Below are 16686 nucleotides of genomic sequence, written 5' to 3'. Positions count from 1 at the left end.
GCTTGAGTATTCTTTGGCATTGCCTTTCTTTGGGATTGGCATGAAAACTGACCTTTTCCAGTCCTGTGGCCACTGCTGAGTTTTCCAAATTTGCTGGCATATTGAGTGCAACACTTTCACAGCATCATCTTTCAGGATTTGAAATAGCTCAACTGGAATTCCATCACCTCCACTAGCTTTGTTTGTAATGATGCTTTCTAAGGCCCACTTGACTTCATATTCCAGGATGTCTGGATCTAGGTCAGTGATCACACCATCATGATTATCTTGGTCATGAAGATCTCTTTTGTACAGTTCTTCTATGTATTCTTGCCACCTCTTCTTAATATCTTCTGCTTCTGTTAGGTCCATACCATTTCTGTCCTTTATCGAGCCCAACTTTGCATGAAATGTTCCCTTGGTATCTCTAATTTTCTTGAAGAGATCTCTAGTCTTTCCCATTCTGTTGTTTTCCTCTTTTTCTTTGCATTGATCACTGATGAAGGCTTTCTTAATTCTCCTTGCTATTCTTTGGAACTCTACATTCAGATGCTTATATCTTTCCTTTTCTCCTTTGCTTTTCACTTCTCTTCTTTTCACAGCTATTTGTAAGGCCTCCCCAGACAGCCATTTTGCTTTTTTGCGGTATGTTCCATGGAGATGGTCTTGATCCCTGTCTCCTGTACAATGTCACAAACCTCCACCCACAGTTCATCAGGTACTCTGTCTATCAGATCTAGTCCCTTAAATCTATTTCTCACTTCCACTGTATAATCATAAGGAATTTGATTTAGGTCATACCTGAATGGTCTGGTGGATTTCCCTACTTTCTTCAATTTAAGTCTGAATTTGGCAATAAAGAGTTCATGATCTGAGCCACAGTCAGCTCCCGGTCTTGTTTTTGCTGACTGTATAGAGCTTCTCCATCTTTGGCTGCAAAGAATATAATCAGCCTGATTTCGGTTTTGACCATCTGGTGATGTTCATGTGTAGAGTCTTCTCTTTGTTGTTGGAAGAGGGTGCTTGCTATGACCAGTGTGTTCTCTTGGCGAAAGTCTATTAGCCTTTGCCCTGCTTAATTCTGTACTCCAAGGCCAAATTTGCCTGTTACTCCAGGTGTTTCTTGACTTTGTACTTTTGCATTCCAGTCCCCTATAATGACAAGGACATATTTTTGGGGTGTTAGTTCTAAAAGGTCTTGTAGGTCTTCATAGAACCATTCAACTTCAGCTTCTTCAGCATGACTGGTTGGGGCATAGCCTTGGATCACTGTGATATTGAATGGTTTGCCTTAGAAACGAACAGAGATCATTCTGTCGTTTTTGAGATTGCATCCAAGTACTGCAAACCCCACGTTCAAGGAGCAGTGGCTGCACGGGCGCAGGTGGGCCGAGAGAAGCTACTCCATATTCAAGGTCAGGAGGGGCGATGTCATCCAAGATAAGGAGCAGTGGCTGCACTTTGTTGGAGCAGCCACGAAGAGATACCCCACATCCAAGGTAAGAGAAACCCAAGTGAGATGGTAGGTGTTGTGAGAAGGCATCAGAAGGCAGACACACAGAAACTGTAATCACAGAAAACCAGCCAATCTGATCACATAGACCACAGCCTTGTCTAACTCAGTGAAACTAAGCTATGCCGTGTGGGGCCACCCAAGACAGGCGATCATGGTGGAGAGGTCTGACAGAATGTGGTTCACTGGAGAAGGGAATGGCAGACCACTTCAGCATTCTTGCCTTGAGAACCCCATGCACAGTATGAAAAGGCAAAATGATAGGATACTGAAAGGGGAACTCCCCAGGTCAGTAGGTGCCCAATATGCTACTGGAGATCAGTGGAGAAATAACTCCAGAAAGAATGAGGGGATGGAATTAAAGCAAAAACAATACCCAGTTCTGGGTGTGACTGGTGCTAGAAGCAAGGTCCAATGCTGTAAAAAGCAATATTGCATAGGAACCTGGAATGTTAGGTCCATGAATCAAGGGAAATTGGAAGTGATCAAAAGATGGCAAGAGTGAACGTCGACATTCTAGGAATCAGCGAACTAAAATTGTTCTGGTTGGGTGAATTTTACTCAGATGACCATTATATCTACTAGTGTGGGCAGGAGTCCCTAGAAGAAATGGAGTAGCCATCATGCTCAACAAAAGTGTCTGAAATTCACTGTATTACACACTTCCAAATTATGAAAATAGGGGAGCTCACACCTGGATACTGCAGTGAACATGGTTGGGATCAAGGATTAAGCACCTGTTCTATCACGTAGGGATATGGAAACTAGATGCAGGATGAAAGTTCTCTGCATGTACTTCTCAAAGTCCTTCCCAGCCTCAAGTTTATAAAGATAATTATCTTTAAACATTTAAAGTTATTTATTTCACATTTACATATATAACCCACATAGACTATACTCTTTAAAGTATAATGTAACATGAAAATACACTGTCCTATCATAAGGATAAATAGGGACTTCCCTGGCAGTCTAGTGGTTAAGACTCTGTGCTTCCAATGCAGGGGTGCAGGTTCGACCCCTGGGTGAGGAACTAAAACCCCATGTGCCTTGTGGCACAGGCAAAAAATAAATTAAAAAATTTTAAAATCATGATTTTTTTTAATAAAAAAAAGATAAAGAGATTTTCCCGGTACATATATTGAATAACAATTCTGTCTCCCAATACCCTGCAACAGCATTATTTCCAGATACGAAAATCTGTATATTTACTATTGTATATCTTAGCTTTCTCTTTTGTTCAATCAGTATACATATCCATGAGCCAGTACCATAGTGTTCAAATTACTACAGTGTTTCAGGTACTATTGTGATATCTGAAAAAAATTCACTATTTAAATCACCAATAGTGCTCGCTTCGGCAGCACATACACAAAAATTGGAATGATAGAGAAGATTAGTATGGCCCCTGCACAAGGATGACACACAAATTCATGAAGCGTTCCATATTTTTTTTTAATGGATTAAGGATCTAAACGTAAGGCCAGAAACCATAAAACTCCTAGAGGAAAACATAGGCAAACCACTCTCTGACATAGATCACAGCAGGATCCTCTATGACCCACCTCCCAGAGTAACAGAAATAAAAGCAAAAATAAACGAACGGGACCTCAGTTCAGCTCATTTCAGTCGCTCAGTCAGGTCCAACTCTTTGCGACCCCATGAATCACAGCACGCCAGGCCTCCCTGTCCATCACCAACTCCCGGAGTTCACTCAGACTCACATCCATCGAGTCAGTGATGCCATGCAGCCATCTCATCCTCTGTCATCCCCTTCTCCTCCTGCCCCCAATCCCCCCCAGCATCCGGGTCTTTTCCAACGAGTCAACTCTTTGCATCAGGTGGCCAAAGTATTGGAGTTTCAGCCTCAGCATCAGTCCTTCCAATGAACACCCAGGACTGGTCTCTTTTAGGATGGACTGGTTGGATCTCCTTGCAGTCCAAGGGACTCTCAAGAGTCTTCTCCAACACCACAGTTCAAAAGCATCAATTCTTCAGCACTCAACTTTCTTCACAGTCCAAATTTCACAACCATACATGACCACTGGAAAAACCATAGCCTTGACTAGATGGTCCTTTGTTGGTAAAGTAATATCTCTGCTTTTCAATATACTATCTAGGTTAGTCATAACTTTCCTTCCAAGGAGTAAGTGTCTTTTAATTTCATGGCTGCAATCACCATCTGCAGTGATTTTTGAACCAAAAAAAGTTAAAGTCTGACACTGTGGGACCTAATTAAACTTTAAAGTTTTTTCACAACGAAGGAAACTATCAGCAAGGTGAAAAGACAACCTTCAGAATGGGAGAAAATAATGGGAAACGAAGCAACTGACAAAGAATTAATCTCAAAAATATACAAGCAACTCCTGAAGCTCAATTCCAGAAAAATAAATGACCCAGTCAAAAAATGGGCCAAAGAAGTAAACAGACATTTCTCCAAAGAAGATGGCTAGTTCAGTCATTCAGTCATGTCCGACTCTTTGCAACCCATGAACTGCAGTAAGCCAGGCCTCCTTGTCCACCACCAATTCCAGGAGTCCACCCAAACCCATGTCCATTGAGTTGGTGATGCCATCCAACCATCTCATCCTCTGTTGCCCCCTTCTCCTCCTTCCTTCAATCTTTCCTAGCATCAGGGTCCTTTCAAATGAGTCAGCTTTTTGCATCAGGTGGCCAAAATATTGGAGTTTCATCTTCAACATCAGTCCTTCCAATGAACACCCAGGACTGGTCTGTTTTAGGGTAGACTGGTTGGATCTCCTTGCAGTCCAAAGCACTCTAAAGAGTCTTATCTAACACCACAGTTCAAAAGCATCAATTCTTCAGTGCTTAGCTTTCTTTATAGTCCAACTGTAACATCCATACATGACCACAGATGGCTAACAAACACATGAAAAGATGCTCAACATCACTCATTATCAGAGAAATGCAAATCAAAACCACAATGAGGTACAATCTCACGCCAGTCAGAATGGCTGCTATCCAAAAATCTACAAACAATAAATGCTGGAGACAGTGTGGAAAAAAGGGAACCATCTTACACTGTTGGTGGGAATGTAAATTAGTACAGCCACTATGGAGAACATTGTGGAGATTCCTTAAAAAAAAACTCTAAATAGAACTGCCATATGACCCAGCAATCCCAATGCTGGGCATACACACTGAAAAAACCAGAACTGAAAGAGACATGTGTACCCCAATGTTCATCACAGCACTGTTTATAATAGCCAGGACATAGAAGCAACCTAGATGTCCATTGGCAGACAAATGGATAAGAAAGCTGTGGTACATATACACAATGGAATATTACTCATCAATTAAAAAGAATACATTTGAATCAGTTCTAATGAGGTGGATGAAACTGGAGCCTATTATACAGAGTGAAGTAAGCCAGAAAGAAAAACACCAATACAGTACACTAATGCATATATATGGAATTTAGAAAGATGGTAACAATGACCATATATGCGAGACACTAAAAAAGACACAAATGTATAGAACAGACTTTTGGACTCTGTGGGAGAAGGTGAGAGTGGGAAGATTTGAGAAAATAGCATTGAAACATGTATATTATCATATATGAAACAGATCGCCAGTCCAGGTTTGATGCATGAGACAGGGTGCTCAGGGCTGGTGCACTGGGATGACCCTGAGGGATGGGACGGGGAGGGATGTAGGAGGGGGATTCAGGATGGGGAACACATGTAAACCCATGGCTGGCTCATGTCAATGTATGGCAAAAATCACTACAATATTGTAAAGTAATTAGCCTCCAATCAAAATAAATAAAAAATAATAAAGCACCAATATTCAGTCTATTATATTAGAGTATTTCAGTGAGTCAAGAATTTGATCCATTCAGCTGAATACTTATGTCTCCACCTCTCTCATTTTTGCAGTTAGAAATTGTCAGACTGAAGTCATCTAAAAATTTTATTCACTCCTACATCTTGTACCGACGCTTGGAAACCTGGAAATGGGGATTGAAATAGCTCATACTCCTTGAGATCATAAAGGTGGGTCCTAATCTGATAGAACTGGCATCCTTATAAGAAGTAGAAGGGACAAAGAGCTTTCTCTTGCACAAGTGCACAGAAGAAAGGCCATCCAAAGACAGAGTGAAAAAGTGCCCAATGCAAGGTAGGAAGAGAGGATTCACCAGAAACCAAACCTAGCAATCACCTTGACCTTGGATATCAGCCTGAAGAACTATGGGAAAATAAATGTCTGTTGTCTAAGCTCGGCAGTCTGTAGTATTTTGTTATGACAACACATGCAGACTAAGGTGACAATGATAATGATTAAAAAAAAAAAATCTCGGTCTGGTGAACAGGGACCTGAACTGAACAACCAGATTTCAACTCAGGAAAATCATGTTCCTTCATCCAATTGCCAGATGCAAGTATTTTTCAAACCCAGAGATTTTTGAATTCACATATTCTTGAAGGAAAGTTATGACCAACCTAGACAGCATACTGAAAAGCAGAGACATTACTTTGCCAACAAAGTTCCATCTAGTCAAGGCTATGGTTTTTCCAGTGGTCATGTATGGATATGAGAGTTGGACTGTGAACAAAGCTGAGCACTGAAGAATTGATGCTTTTGAACTGTGGTGTTGGAGAAGACTCTTGAGAGTCCCTTGGACTGCAAGGAGATCCAACCAGTCCATTCTAAAGGAGATGAGCCCTGGGATTTCTTTGGAAGGAATGATGCTAAAGCTCAAACTCCAGTACTTTGGCCACCTCATGCGAAGAGCTGACTCATTGGAAAAGACTCTGATGCTGGGAGGGATTGGGGGCAGGAGGAAAAGAGGACGACAGAGAATGAGATGGCTGGATGGCATCACTGACTCGATGGACGTGAGTTTGAGTGAACTCTGGGAGATAGTGATGGACAGGGAGGCCTGGCATGCTGCGATTCATGGGGTCACAAAGAGTCGGACACAACTGAGAGACTGAACTGAACTGAATTCTTGAATAAGATGTATGCAATATGACCACAAATAGGTGGCATAAATATTCATTCCAACCTTTCTCTGATGGATCTGATACCATTTAGTTTGTGGATAGGAATTCTCAATTCTCTGAAGATACAAATGCTTTCTCAATCAAATATTACTCAAAATACTAACTCAATGTAGTTTTTACCAGACTAGCTTACTGAAACTTAATTTTAAAATGCAAATATGCAAAAATAGACATAGTTCTGATAAAAAATTATCAATGAAGGAATCCTAGGCTTTTCAGATAGTAAAGTATATTCTAAATCAAATGTACACAATTACATTGTGTGTTAAATAGCACATGAATAAAAACATCAGTAGAAGCTAGTGGAGGAATGAATTTGATGCAAACACATGCCATATTTTGGAATACAAAGTTAAGATATCAAAGCCATGGGGAAAAATAATTATGCATCTATAATAATAACAATCTAGAAAAATAATTAAAATATAATCCCTACTTACCTCCTTATATCAAAGGAAAATGTAAGCATAAAATGTAAAGACAAAAAATTGAATGTTGAAAATGTTAAGAATATTTTGACAACATTGAGTTAGACAAATTTAAGATATAGAGGTAAAAAATATTGATAGAATTAATTATGTAAATTATAAATATTTGTACATGCCCCAAAATATTCTTCACTGTATTAAAAAAAATTTAAAAGAAATCACAAGTAGGAAAAATGATAATCCAAACACAGAGTAATAGGGATAATTAGTGTGTCATTCAATCATTAAAATCAGTATGGAAAAGTGTTGGCAATCAAATACAAAAATTCATTAAGAGACAATTCATGAAAAAGGACTACAAATCACTTAAACATGGATGATACTCAAATTCAATTATGTTTATTGAATAGCAATTAAAGTATACAAATGAAACAATTTGTTTAATCACATTTTCATATACCATAAATGTTTATCAAGCACTAGTGGTTCAGCATGCTGTCAAATGTATTTTCTGAAGTGAGGAGAATAGTTTGTTCAAGCTCATAATGGCATTTTTGGAATAACTATGAATATCGATATTTTAAATACATATACCACTTAACTCAACAATTCCACTTCTAGAAACTCATGCTTAGAAAATTTTTAAAAGACTTCTTTGCAGAATTATTTATTGTAGAAAAAGAGAACAAACTTGAAGAAAACTGGATACCTAAATTTTAGAGACTTTTAAAGAAGCTGAGCAGTATGAGAAAATTAGAATGAGTTAGATCTGTAAAGACTGTATGGAAAGATCTTCAGAAAACTGAGTTGCAAAATGCAAAATTTATACACACATACATATGGGCAAACACACATGAAAATATGCTTCTCTTTGCAAAAAGCATTATTTGAATAATCTTAAAAACAGTATAGTGACTGCATCTGGGAAAACTGGGGAATTCTGATATTGGTTGGACAGGAGGCACATTTTACATGATTCTATTTCTGTAGGTATTCTATTTTTTAACATTTACTATTACACATCGTACTTTCAATTTCCTATAAAATGGAAAATGTTACACTAAATGTTCATATGTAAGCAAATAAAAGTGAATGAAAAGGATAGCATATATAGTACAAAATATTTTAATTAGTACAATAAAAAGTGAGGATAAAAGGTAAGAATCTGGTTACAAAAAATGAGAAAGTAATATAAGTAATGCATGTTAGTTAATTATTTTTGTAATTCTGACCAACAAATTACATATGACTTATTGACTCTCTTTTAAATGAATTTCAACTTTCCAGTTGCAGTGATAAACTAGACAGTAATGTTTACATTCAAGGAGGGAACCTGCTATTAATAACATAAACAAATATTGTATTCTTCAATAAAAACTCATGATAAATTCTTCAGAGAAAAGAAAAGTTTTCATCAAAGCAATAGACTGATATTGAAGTAAATTCCTAGTGTTAAACTACTTTCTCTGTAATGCATAATGCACTTATTTGCTACTTGACCTCACTTTTTTGGTCCAGAGCTTCTTTATAGCATTCATGATCTCAGAACTTCTTAGACTATAAATCAATGGGTTCAGCATGGGGCTTATGACTGTATAAAACACGCTCAATGATTTGTCAATGGGGAAGGTCTTAGCAGGTCTTGCATACATGAAAATGCAGGGAACAAAGAAGCAGACAACCACAGTGATGTGAGAACCACAGGTCTGGAGGGCTTTCCGCCTCCCTTCCTGACTCAGGTTCTTCAGAGAGTGCAGGATGACTCCATAGGAGACGAGCAAGAGCAGAAACAGAAGAGTGCACATCAGTCCTCCATTGGCCACCTCTAAAATGCCAATGACAAAGGTGTCAGTACAGACAAGTTTCAATAAGGGGAACATGTCACACATAAAGTGATCAATGATATTGGGACCACAGAATGGGAGCCCATAAACAGTGCCAACTTGAACAATTGAGTGCAGAAAACCTCCAACACAGGACACCAGCAGCAGCACAACACACACCCTTTTCCTCATAACAATCAGATAATGCAAGGGCTTACAGATGGCCACATAGCGGTCATAGGCCATCACCAGCAGAAGGGATATCTCAGATCCACCAAAAAAGTGCTCTGTAAACAGCTGGGTCATACAGGATTCAAAAGATATGGTATTTTCCCCAGAGAACAAGTCTGAAATCAATCTGGGGGAAGCAGAAGAGGAATAAACTAGATCTATAAATGATAAACTAGCAAGAAAAAAGTACATTGGTGAGTTCAGTGTCTTACTGACAGCTACAGTCACAACAATAAGCAGGTTGCCCACTACAGTCAAAACGTAGAAGAACAAGAACATAACAAAAAGGATTTTCTGCTCCTTTGGATTCTGTGTGAGGCCCAAGAGGATGAAATAAGTTACATTGTTCCTTGGTTCCATCTAATCTGTATAGGTGCTGTGTTCACATGTTAGAAACGGTGTGCCTACAAAACAAGGGGAAATTTTTAAATGAATTATAATTTTCATCCTTTGTTATAAATACAATTAAAAGAATGTGTGTGGACAATCTTTCCATATCCAATGTGTTGTTGATATTTTAATTGCCAAGTTGAATAATGTAGAGTTGCTTGCCCTCATGATATAATGCATGACTAGGGATCAGATAATTCCGACCCTGTATTAAGTTAAAAGGATATTCACAGAAGTTAAGAGTCACGGTACAAGGATATATCAATCAAAATTAGAATCAGAGAAGAATTTCCAGAAGAATTAATGCTTTAGCTGAGTTTTTTTTTTAAGTGAATTAGCAAGAAAGGACAGGAATGGACTTCAGTGAAGTCACAAAGTGTAAAAGAGAGACTCACTTAAGGTAATTAACATAATCAATGTGAGTAGATCAAATCATGAAAAGAAGGTTTCTGTCCTGAATTGTCCCAGATCTCACTGATACTTCTCAGGTCTTTAAGTGGATATTTCCCTTTTTCTGACCAATAAACACTGCAACAGCCTAATTTTGTGCCTCCAGACCCTGTGTTTCACCTAAGTTTCAAATTATATATCTCTAATTATGGACATCCAATTTAATCCAATTTAATATTTGTAAACTCTGGGAGTTGGTGATGGACAGGGAAGCCTGGCATGCTGAGGTTCATGGGGTCGCAAAGAGTCGGACACGACTGAGCAACTGAACTGAACTGAACTAATATTTATAATACAAACTTTTTTATTCTCCACAATAAATGTAGGCATTTCTATATAAAATTTGAAGAATTATTACCTATTTATCTTGCTAAATGGTATAATTTTCCATGTTATTGCTCAGATAAAAAATTTCAGTTCTCTTCACTTATTTTTCACTGTCATAAAAATTAAACAAATCCTATTGACTCCTTTCAAAATATATCACAAATTGCAATCCCTTCTATTTTTTTCTGCTATACTTTTTTTTATTGTTATTATTCCTGGTCCACTGTGATAGCCTGCTACCAAGTCTCTCCATGTTTATTCTGGCCTCCAAAAATTGGTTCTCCTGAAGCAGTCCAAATTGTCCTTTTCAGTCTTTTTCTGCTGATATCACTCTGCTGCTCAAAAGTGTTGCAGTATATCCCAATTATGCAGTCATAGTTTAACATATCACATTTAATATTTATAGTAACATAGACTACAATCCCTGTATCATAACTGAAAACACTAAGGCTCAGAACATTTATTTCATTTTCCCAAAGTCACACATTTTTAAGTGCTATACCTGCAATTGAATCTAAGTTTCATTTATTTCAAAGTAAGTTAATTTATTTCATAATAAATTGTCACTCAATTGATAAGCTGTCTCCCAGTATTTTCCATTAGTCTTACCTTGTGGAGGCTTGTTCACAATCTGAAGAATGGGTTTTAACTCAATGTAAGCCCTGGAATTCTTTCATCCAGTATGACAGTAGAGGGCAAAGGATGTCTTTATACTTGAGGATAAAACTATGTCATTTGACTGTTCATTTTCTAAATGGATTCTTCTCCTTATTCAGAGGGTCATTTTTATATGCAGTGTAGATTGTTTGAAAAGAATTCCATGAGTACACAGAAAAACAAAGGTCTATCACATTAGGAAATTTATCAGAACGGCCAACAAATCCTATATAAACATAGGAAGATAGCAACTAGTCATTTCCTAGGGAAATTTTTCATAAGTAACCTCTTTCCTAATAACATTAAACAGAAAAATAGCATTTGATTGTTCAGCCCTTCTCACTCTGTCACATTGACATGGCCAGATTGTATTTTTTTAAATCTAAGAAAAGACCTCCTGAAGAATCGATGCCAGTTACTAACTGGATAGCCTTTTCTTCGACTTAAGAATGATGACCGTGAAACATTCCATCCCTTCCAGTTGCAATTATTATTGAATCTTAGATTTGGAATGTGTCCAAGACTGATTCTTGCTTAATTAATTAGTGGGATTTTCCACAAAGTTTTTAAAGAACATCTATATGTAAAGATATTAATAGGCCAAATCACATAATTCATGTCAGAAAAGTGCAACATGGAGAAAAAAACAATGCTTTAGATCTCTATCAGACGGCTACCAATCAAGAATAAAATATCAACCCAGTCATTTTGCTTCAGTGAGCTTACTTGTTGTGTATTTCCCCACCTGCAATAGCAAGATTTTCTTTACTTTTGTTTAATACTCAATTTAATCACCATAAAATTTGATTACAAATGTGAAAATTATATCAAAAGACACAATTAAATATATTAAAATTGTAGATATAAAGCTAATAATTTCAACAATTAGTAATTTTTTTAAAAAGTAGGGCACCTCTGTAATGCCAGCAACTGTACTATAAGAGAGGACACAGCAATTAATGAAAATGGGCTAAAATCAGTAAAAGTTTCTTTTTCCTGCATTCCTTTATTTATTTTCTCATAATAAAGTTAGACAAAGAAAGAGACATTAATTGTAGTTGTATTCATGGTTTGTAATATAAGAAATACTGGTAATATAAAAGTACTGCATAGAAAATAAGAGGAAGAATTCTACTATGAGTAATGTAATCAGAGACAGTCTTTCTTAAAAAGTGATGCTTAAACTGAGATTAAAAGGAAAGGAAATGGCTACCATTAGAAGCACTGTTACAGACAGCAAAACTAAATAAAAATTAATAACAAAATTATCTCAGTTCAGAAAACAGAAGCTATACTTAGGAAAATCTAAAATTTCCATGTCAGTACTATGTTAGAAAGGACTTGTGAGACTGTGACCATTTGTCTTCTTCAAGATTTTAATGTGGAAGTTTTAAAGCTTTAATGTTGAGGAAGATGTTAACAATGGATCTGTCACATGTGGACTTACTATGTCGTGGTACATTCCTTCTGGTGGCATCACACAGGAGACAGTGATAAGGATCATCCACAAGAGAAAGAAATGCAAAAAAGCAAAATGGCTGTCTGAGGAGGCCTTACGAATAGCTGTGAAAAGAAGTGAAACAAAAGGCAAAGGAGAAAAGGAACAATATACCCATCTCAATGCAGAGTTCCAAAGAATAGCAAGGACAGATACTAAAGCCTTCCTCAGTGATCAGTGCAAATAAATAGAGGAAAACAATAGAATGGGAAAGACTAGAGATCTCTTCAAGAAAATTAGAGATACCAAGGGAACATTTCATGCAAAGATGAGCTCGATAAAGGACAGAAATGGTATGGACCTAAGAGAAGCAGAAGATATTAAGAAGAGGTGGCAAGAATACCCAGAAGAACTATGCAAAAAAGACCTTCATGACCAAGATAATCACGATGGTGTGATCACTCACCTAGAGCCAGACATCCTGGAATGTGAACTCAAGTGGGCCTTAGAAAGCATCAATGGCATTGAAACATGTATAATATCATGTATGAAATGAGTTGCGAGTCCAGGTTCAATGCACGATACTGGATGCTTGGGGCGGTGCACTGGGACGACCCAGAGGGATGGTATGGGGAGGGAGGAGGGTTCAGGATGGGGAACACATGTATACCTGTGGCGGATCCATTTCGATATTTGGCAAAACGAATACAATATTGTAAAGTTTAAAAATAAAATAAAATTTAAAAAATTAAAAAAGAAAGCATCACTACAAACAAGCTAGTGGAGGTGATGGAATTCCAGTGGAGCTATTTCAAATCCTGAAAGATGATGCTGTGAAAGTGCTGCACTCAATAAACCAGGAAAATTTTGAAAACTCAGCAGTGGCCACAGGACTGGAAAAGGTCAGTTTTCATTCCAATCCCAAAGAAAGGCAATGCCAAAGAATGCTCAGACTACTACACAATTGCACTCATCTCACACGCTAGTAAAGTAATGCTCAAAATTCTCCAAGCCAGGCTTTAACAATATGTGAACTGTGAACTTTCAGATGTTCAAGCCGGTTTTTGAAAGGGTAGACAAACCAGAGATCAAATTGTCAACATTTGCTGGATCATCAAAAAGCAAGAGAGTTTCAGAAAAACATCTATTTCTGTCTTATTGATTATGCCAAAGCCTTTGACTGTGTGGATCACAATAAACTAGGGAAAATTCTGAAAGAGATGGGAATACAAGAGCACCTGACCTGCCTCTTGAGAAATCTGTATGCAGGTCAGGAAGCAACAGTTAGAACTGGACATGGAACAACAGACTGGTTCCAAAAAGGGATAGGAGTACATCAAGGCTGTATATTGTCACTCTGCTTAGTTAACTTATATGCAGAGTACATCATGAGAAACACTGGGATGGAGGAAGCACAAACTGGAATCAAGATTGCCGGGAGAAATATCAATAACCTCAGATACACAGATTACACTACTCTTATTGCAGAAAGAGAAGACGAACTTAGGAGCCTCTTGATGAAAGTGAAAGAGGAGAGTGAAAAGTTGGCTTAAAGCTCAACATTCAGAAAACTAAGTATCTGATCCCATCACTTCATGGCAAATAGATGGGGAAACAGTGGAAACAAAGGAAGACTTTAGTTTTTTGGGCTCCAAAATCACTGCAGATGGTGACCGCAGCCATGAAATTAAAAGGCTCTTACTCCTTGGAAGAAAAGTTATGACCAACCTAGAAAGCATATTAAAAAGCAGAGACATTACTTTGCCAACAAATTCCGTCTAGTCAAAGCTATGGTTTTTCCAGTAGTCATGTATGGATGTGAGTGTTGGACTATAAAGAAAGCTGAGTGCTGAAAAATTGATACTTTTGAACTCTGGTGTTGGAGAAGACTCTTGAGAGTCTCTTGGACTTCAAGGAGATCCAACCAGTCCATCCTAAAGGAGATCAGTCCTGGGTGTTCATTGGAAGGACTGATGTTGAAGCTGATACTCCAATATTTTGGCCACCTAATGTGAAGAACTGACTCATTGGAGAAGACCCTGATGCTGGGAAAGATTGAAGGTAGGAGGAGAAGGAGACAACAGAGGATGAGATGGTTGGATGGCATCACCGACTCAATGGACATGAGTTTGAGTAAGCTCTGGGAGTTGGTGACGGTCAGGGAAATCTGGCATACTGCAGTCCATGGGATCATGACTGAGCAACTGAAATGGACTAAACTGACATTCCTTCTATTTCCAACTTGGTGAGAGTTGTTTATGAAGAGATGTTTAATTTTTATATGATCATGATCAAACCAAGGAGAAATTAAGAAAATAATTTCACTTACAAAGCACCAGGAAGAACAAAATATTAAGAGCAAACTTAACCAATGAGACAAAAGTCTTGTAAACTGAAAATCACAAAATGTTACTCAAAGTATTAGTAGAACACACACATATATGGGAAAACATTTATGATCTATAATATTAATAGTATTTAGATGTTAATATTACTTCAAGAGATCTAAAGATTCAGGACATTCCCTAGCAAAACCAAAAATGTTTTTTGCAGAAGTAAAAAAATTCATGACAAAATTCATATGGAATATTAAGGACTTCAAAATTGCCAAAACAGTTTTGAAAGGGAGAAATTTGGAGGTCTCATAATTCCTGATTCTAAAACATACTACAAAGCTACAGTAATCACAGCACTAGTATCGGGATAAAGATGGACAATAGACTAATGAGTAAAAAGAGTCTAGAAGTAAACTTTTGTATATGTCCCAGATAATTTTCAATTGCCGAGAGTATTTTATGGGAAAAGGATATAATATGACATTGAGTGAAAAAAGAGGCAGTCACAAAAAAACAAATATTGTATGATTCCACATGAAAGTGAAAGTGAAAGTGAAGTCTCTCAGTCATGTCTGACTCTTTGCGACCCTGTGGACTGTAGCCCACCAGGCTCCTCCGTCCATGGGATTCTCCAGGCAAGAATACTGGGGTGGGTTGCAATTCCCTTCTCCAGGGGATCTTCCCGACCCAGGGATCAAATCCACATCTCCCGCATTGCAGGCAGACACTTTAACCTCTGAGCCACCAAAGAATCAAATCATAGACCAAAAGCAGAATGGTGGTGGCCCGCAGGTCAGTGATGGAAAATGGAGAATTTTGTTTAATGGTTTTAGAATTTCATTTGAGTAGTTGAAAAAGTTCTGGATATAGACAGTGGTAATATTTGCATAACAATGAGAACTAACTTAATGGCCACTTTAAAATGATTAAAGTTATGAATTTGATTATGTATATTCAGCCATAATTTAAAAAGTAAATTTATGAACTAAGGTGACCTCATTACTTGATTTATGATATGAACATAGAGTATAGCATGATAGCCCAAAGTAAAGGCAAATATCATTGGCCTCAGATACATCTGGGTAATTTAAGAGGTAAATATGTCAATACAGTGACAAAACTACTGAAGGAAAATTGTTATTTTTAAATTTTTATTTTAATTTGGAGCAATCATGCTTGCATGCTCGGTGGTTTCAGTCGTGCCCACTCTTTGTAAACCTGTGGACTGTTGCCCGCCAGACTCCTCTGTCCATGGGATTTTCCTAGGATATTGGACTGGGGGTGCCGTGCCCTCCTCCATGGGATGTTCCCATTCCAGAGATCCAGCCCTCATCTCCTGTAGCTCTTGCACTGCAGGCGGATTCTTTAGCGCAGAGCCACTGGGGAAGCCCATATTAGAGTACAGTGTTTGGCAATGTGCTAGTTTCAGGTGTACAGCAAAGTGAGAGTTACACATATACATGTATCCACTCTTTTTCAATTTCTTTTCCCATTTAGTTTATTACTAAATATTGAGTAGAGTTCCCTGGGCTATACAGTAGGACTTGTCATAATCTATGTCAAATATGTGGTGATTTAGTTGCTAAGTCATGTCCGACTCTTGGGATACCATGGACTGCAGCTCACTAGGCTCCTGTGTCCATGGGATTTCCCGGGCAAGAATACTGGAGTGGTTTGCCATTTCCTTCTCCAGAGGATCTTCCCAACTCAGGGATGGAACCTGGATCTCCTGTACTGTAGGTAGAGTCTCTACAGACTGAGCTACCAGATGTATTTGGGGAATCTCTGGTGTCTCAGTGGTAAAGAAACCACCTGCAATGCAGAAGACACAGGAGACGTGGGTTCCATCACTGAGTTGAGAAGATCCCTTGGAGGAGCGCATGTCAACTCACTCTAATATTCTTGCCTGGAAAATCCTATGGACAGAGGAGCCTGGTGGGCTACAGTCCATAGGGTCATAGAGTCGGACATGACAGACGTGACTGAGCATGAGCAGGAGTGTGGATTTGTCAACTTTAAATTTTTTTGTAATCAATTCAACAAATATGGAGTACCTACATGAGCTAACACTTTCAGTTTCACCATAGGCT

General features: G+C 38.0%; 1 protein-coding gene and 1 non-coding gene across 2 annotated transcripts; one reads left to right on the top strand and one right to left on the bottom strand.

The window, feature by feature from the left end:
- Window positions 1–2837: 2837 nt before the first annotated feature.
- On the top strand, window positions 2838–2942 carry LOC133227218 (U6 spliceosomal RNA). The gene has a single exon (XR_009729770.1). It is a non-coding gene; the product is annotated as a U6 spliceosomal RNA (small nuclear RNA).
- A 5486-nt stretch (window positions 2943–8428) lies between these two features.
- Window positions 8429–9358, bottom strand: LOC133261424 (olfactory receptor 4A47-like). Its single transcript, XM_061439906.1, has one exon. The coding sequence runs from the start codon at window positions 9356–9358 to the stop codon at window positions 8429–8431; it is 930 nt and encodes a 309-aa protein (XP_061295890.1).
- Window positions 9359–16686: the final 7328 nt, after the last annotated feature.

Source organism: Bos javanicus, chromosome 15 (assembly GCF_032452875.1).
Source record: "Bos javanicus breed banteng chromosome 15, ARS-OSU_banteng_1.0, whole genome shotgun sequence".
NCBI lineage: Eukaryota > Metazoa > Chordata > Mammalia > Artiodactyla > Bovidae > Bos > Bos javanicus.
Note: the sequence above shows the minus strand (reverse complement) of the source record. Positions and strands in the feature narration are given on the sequence as shown.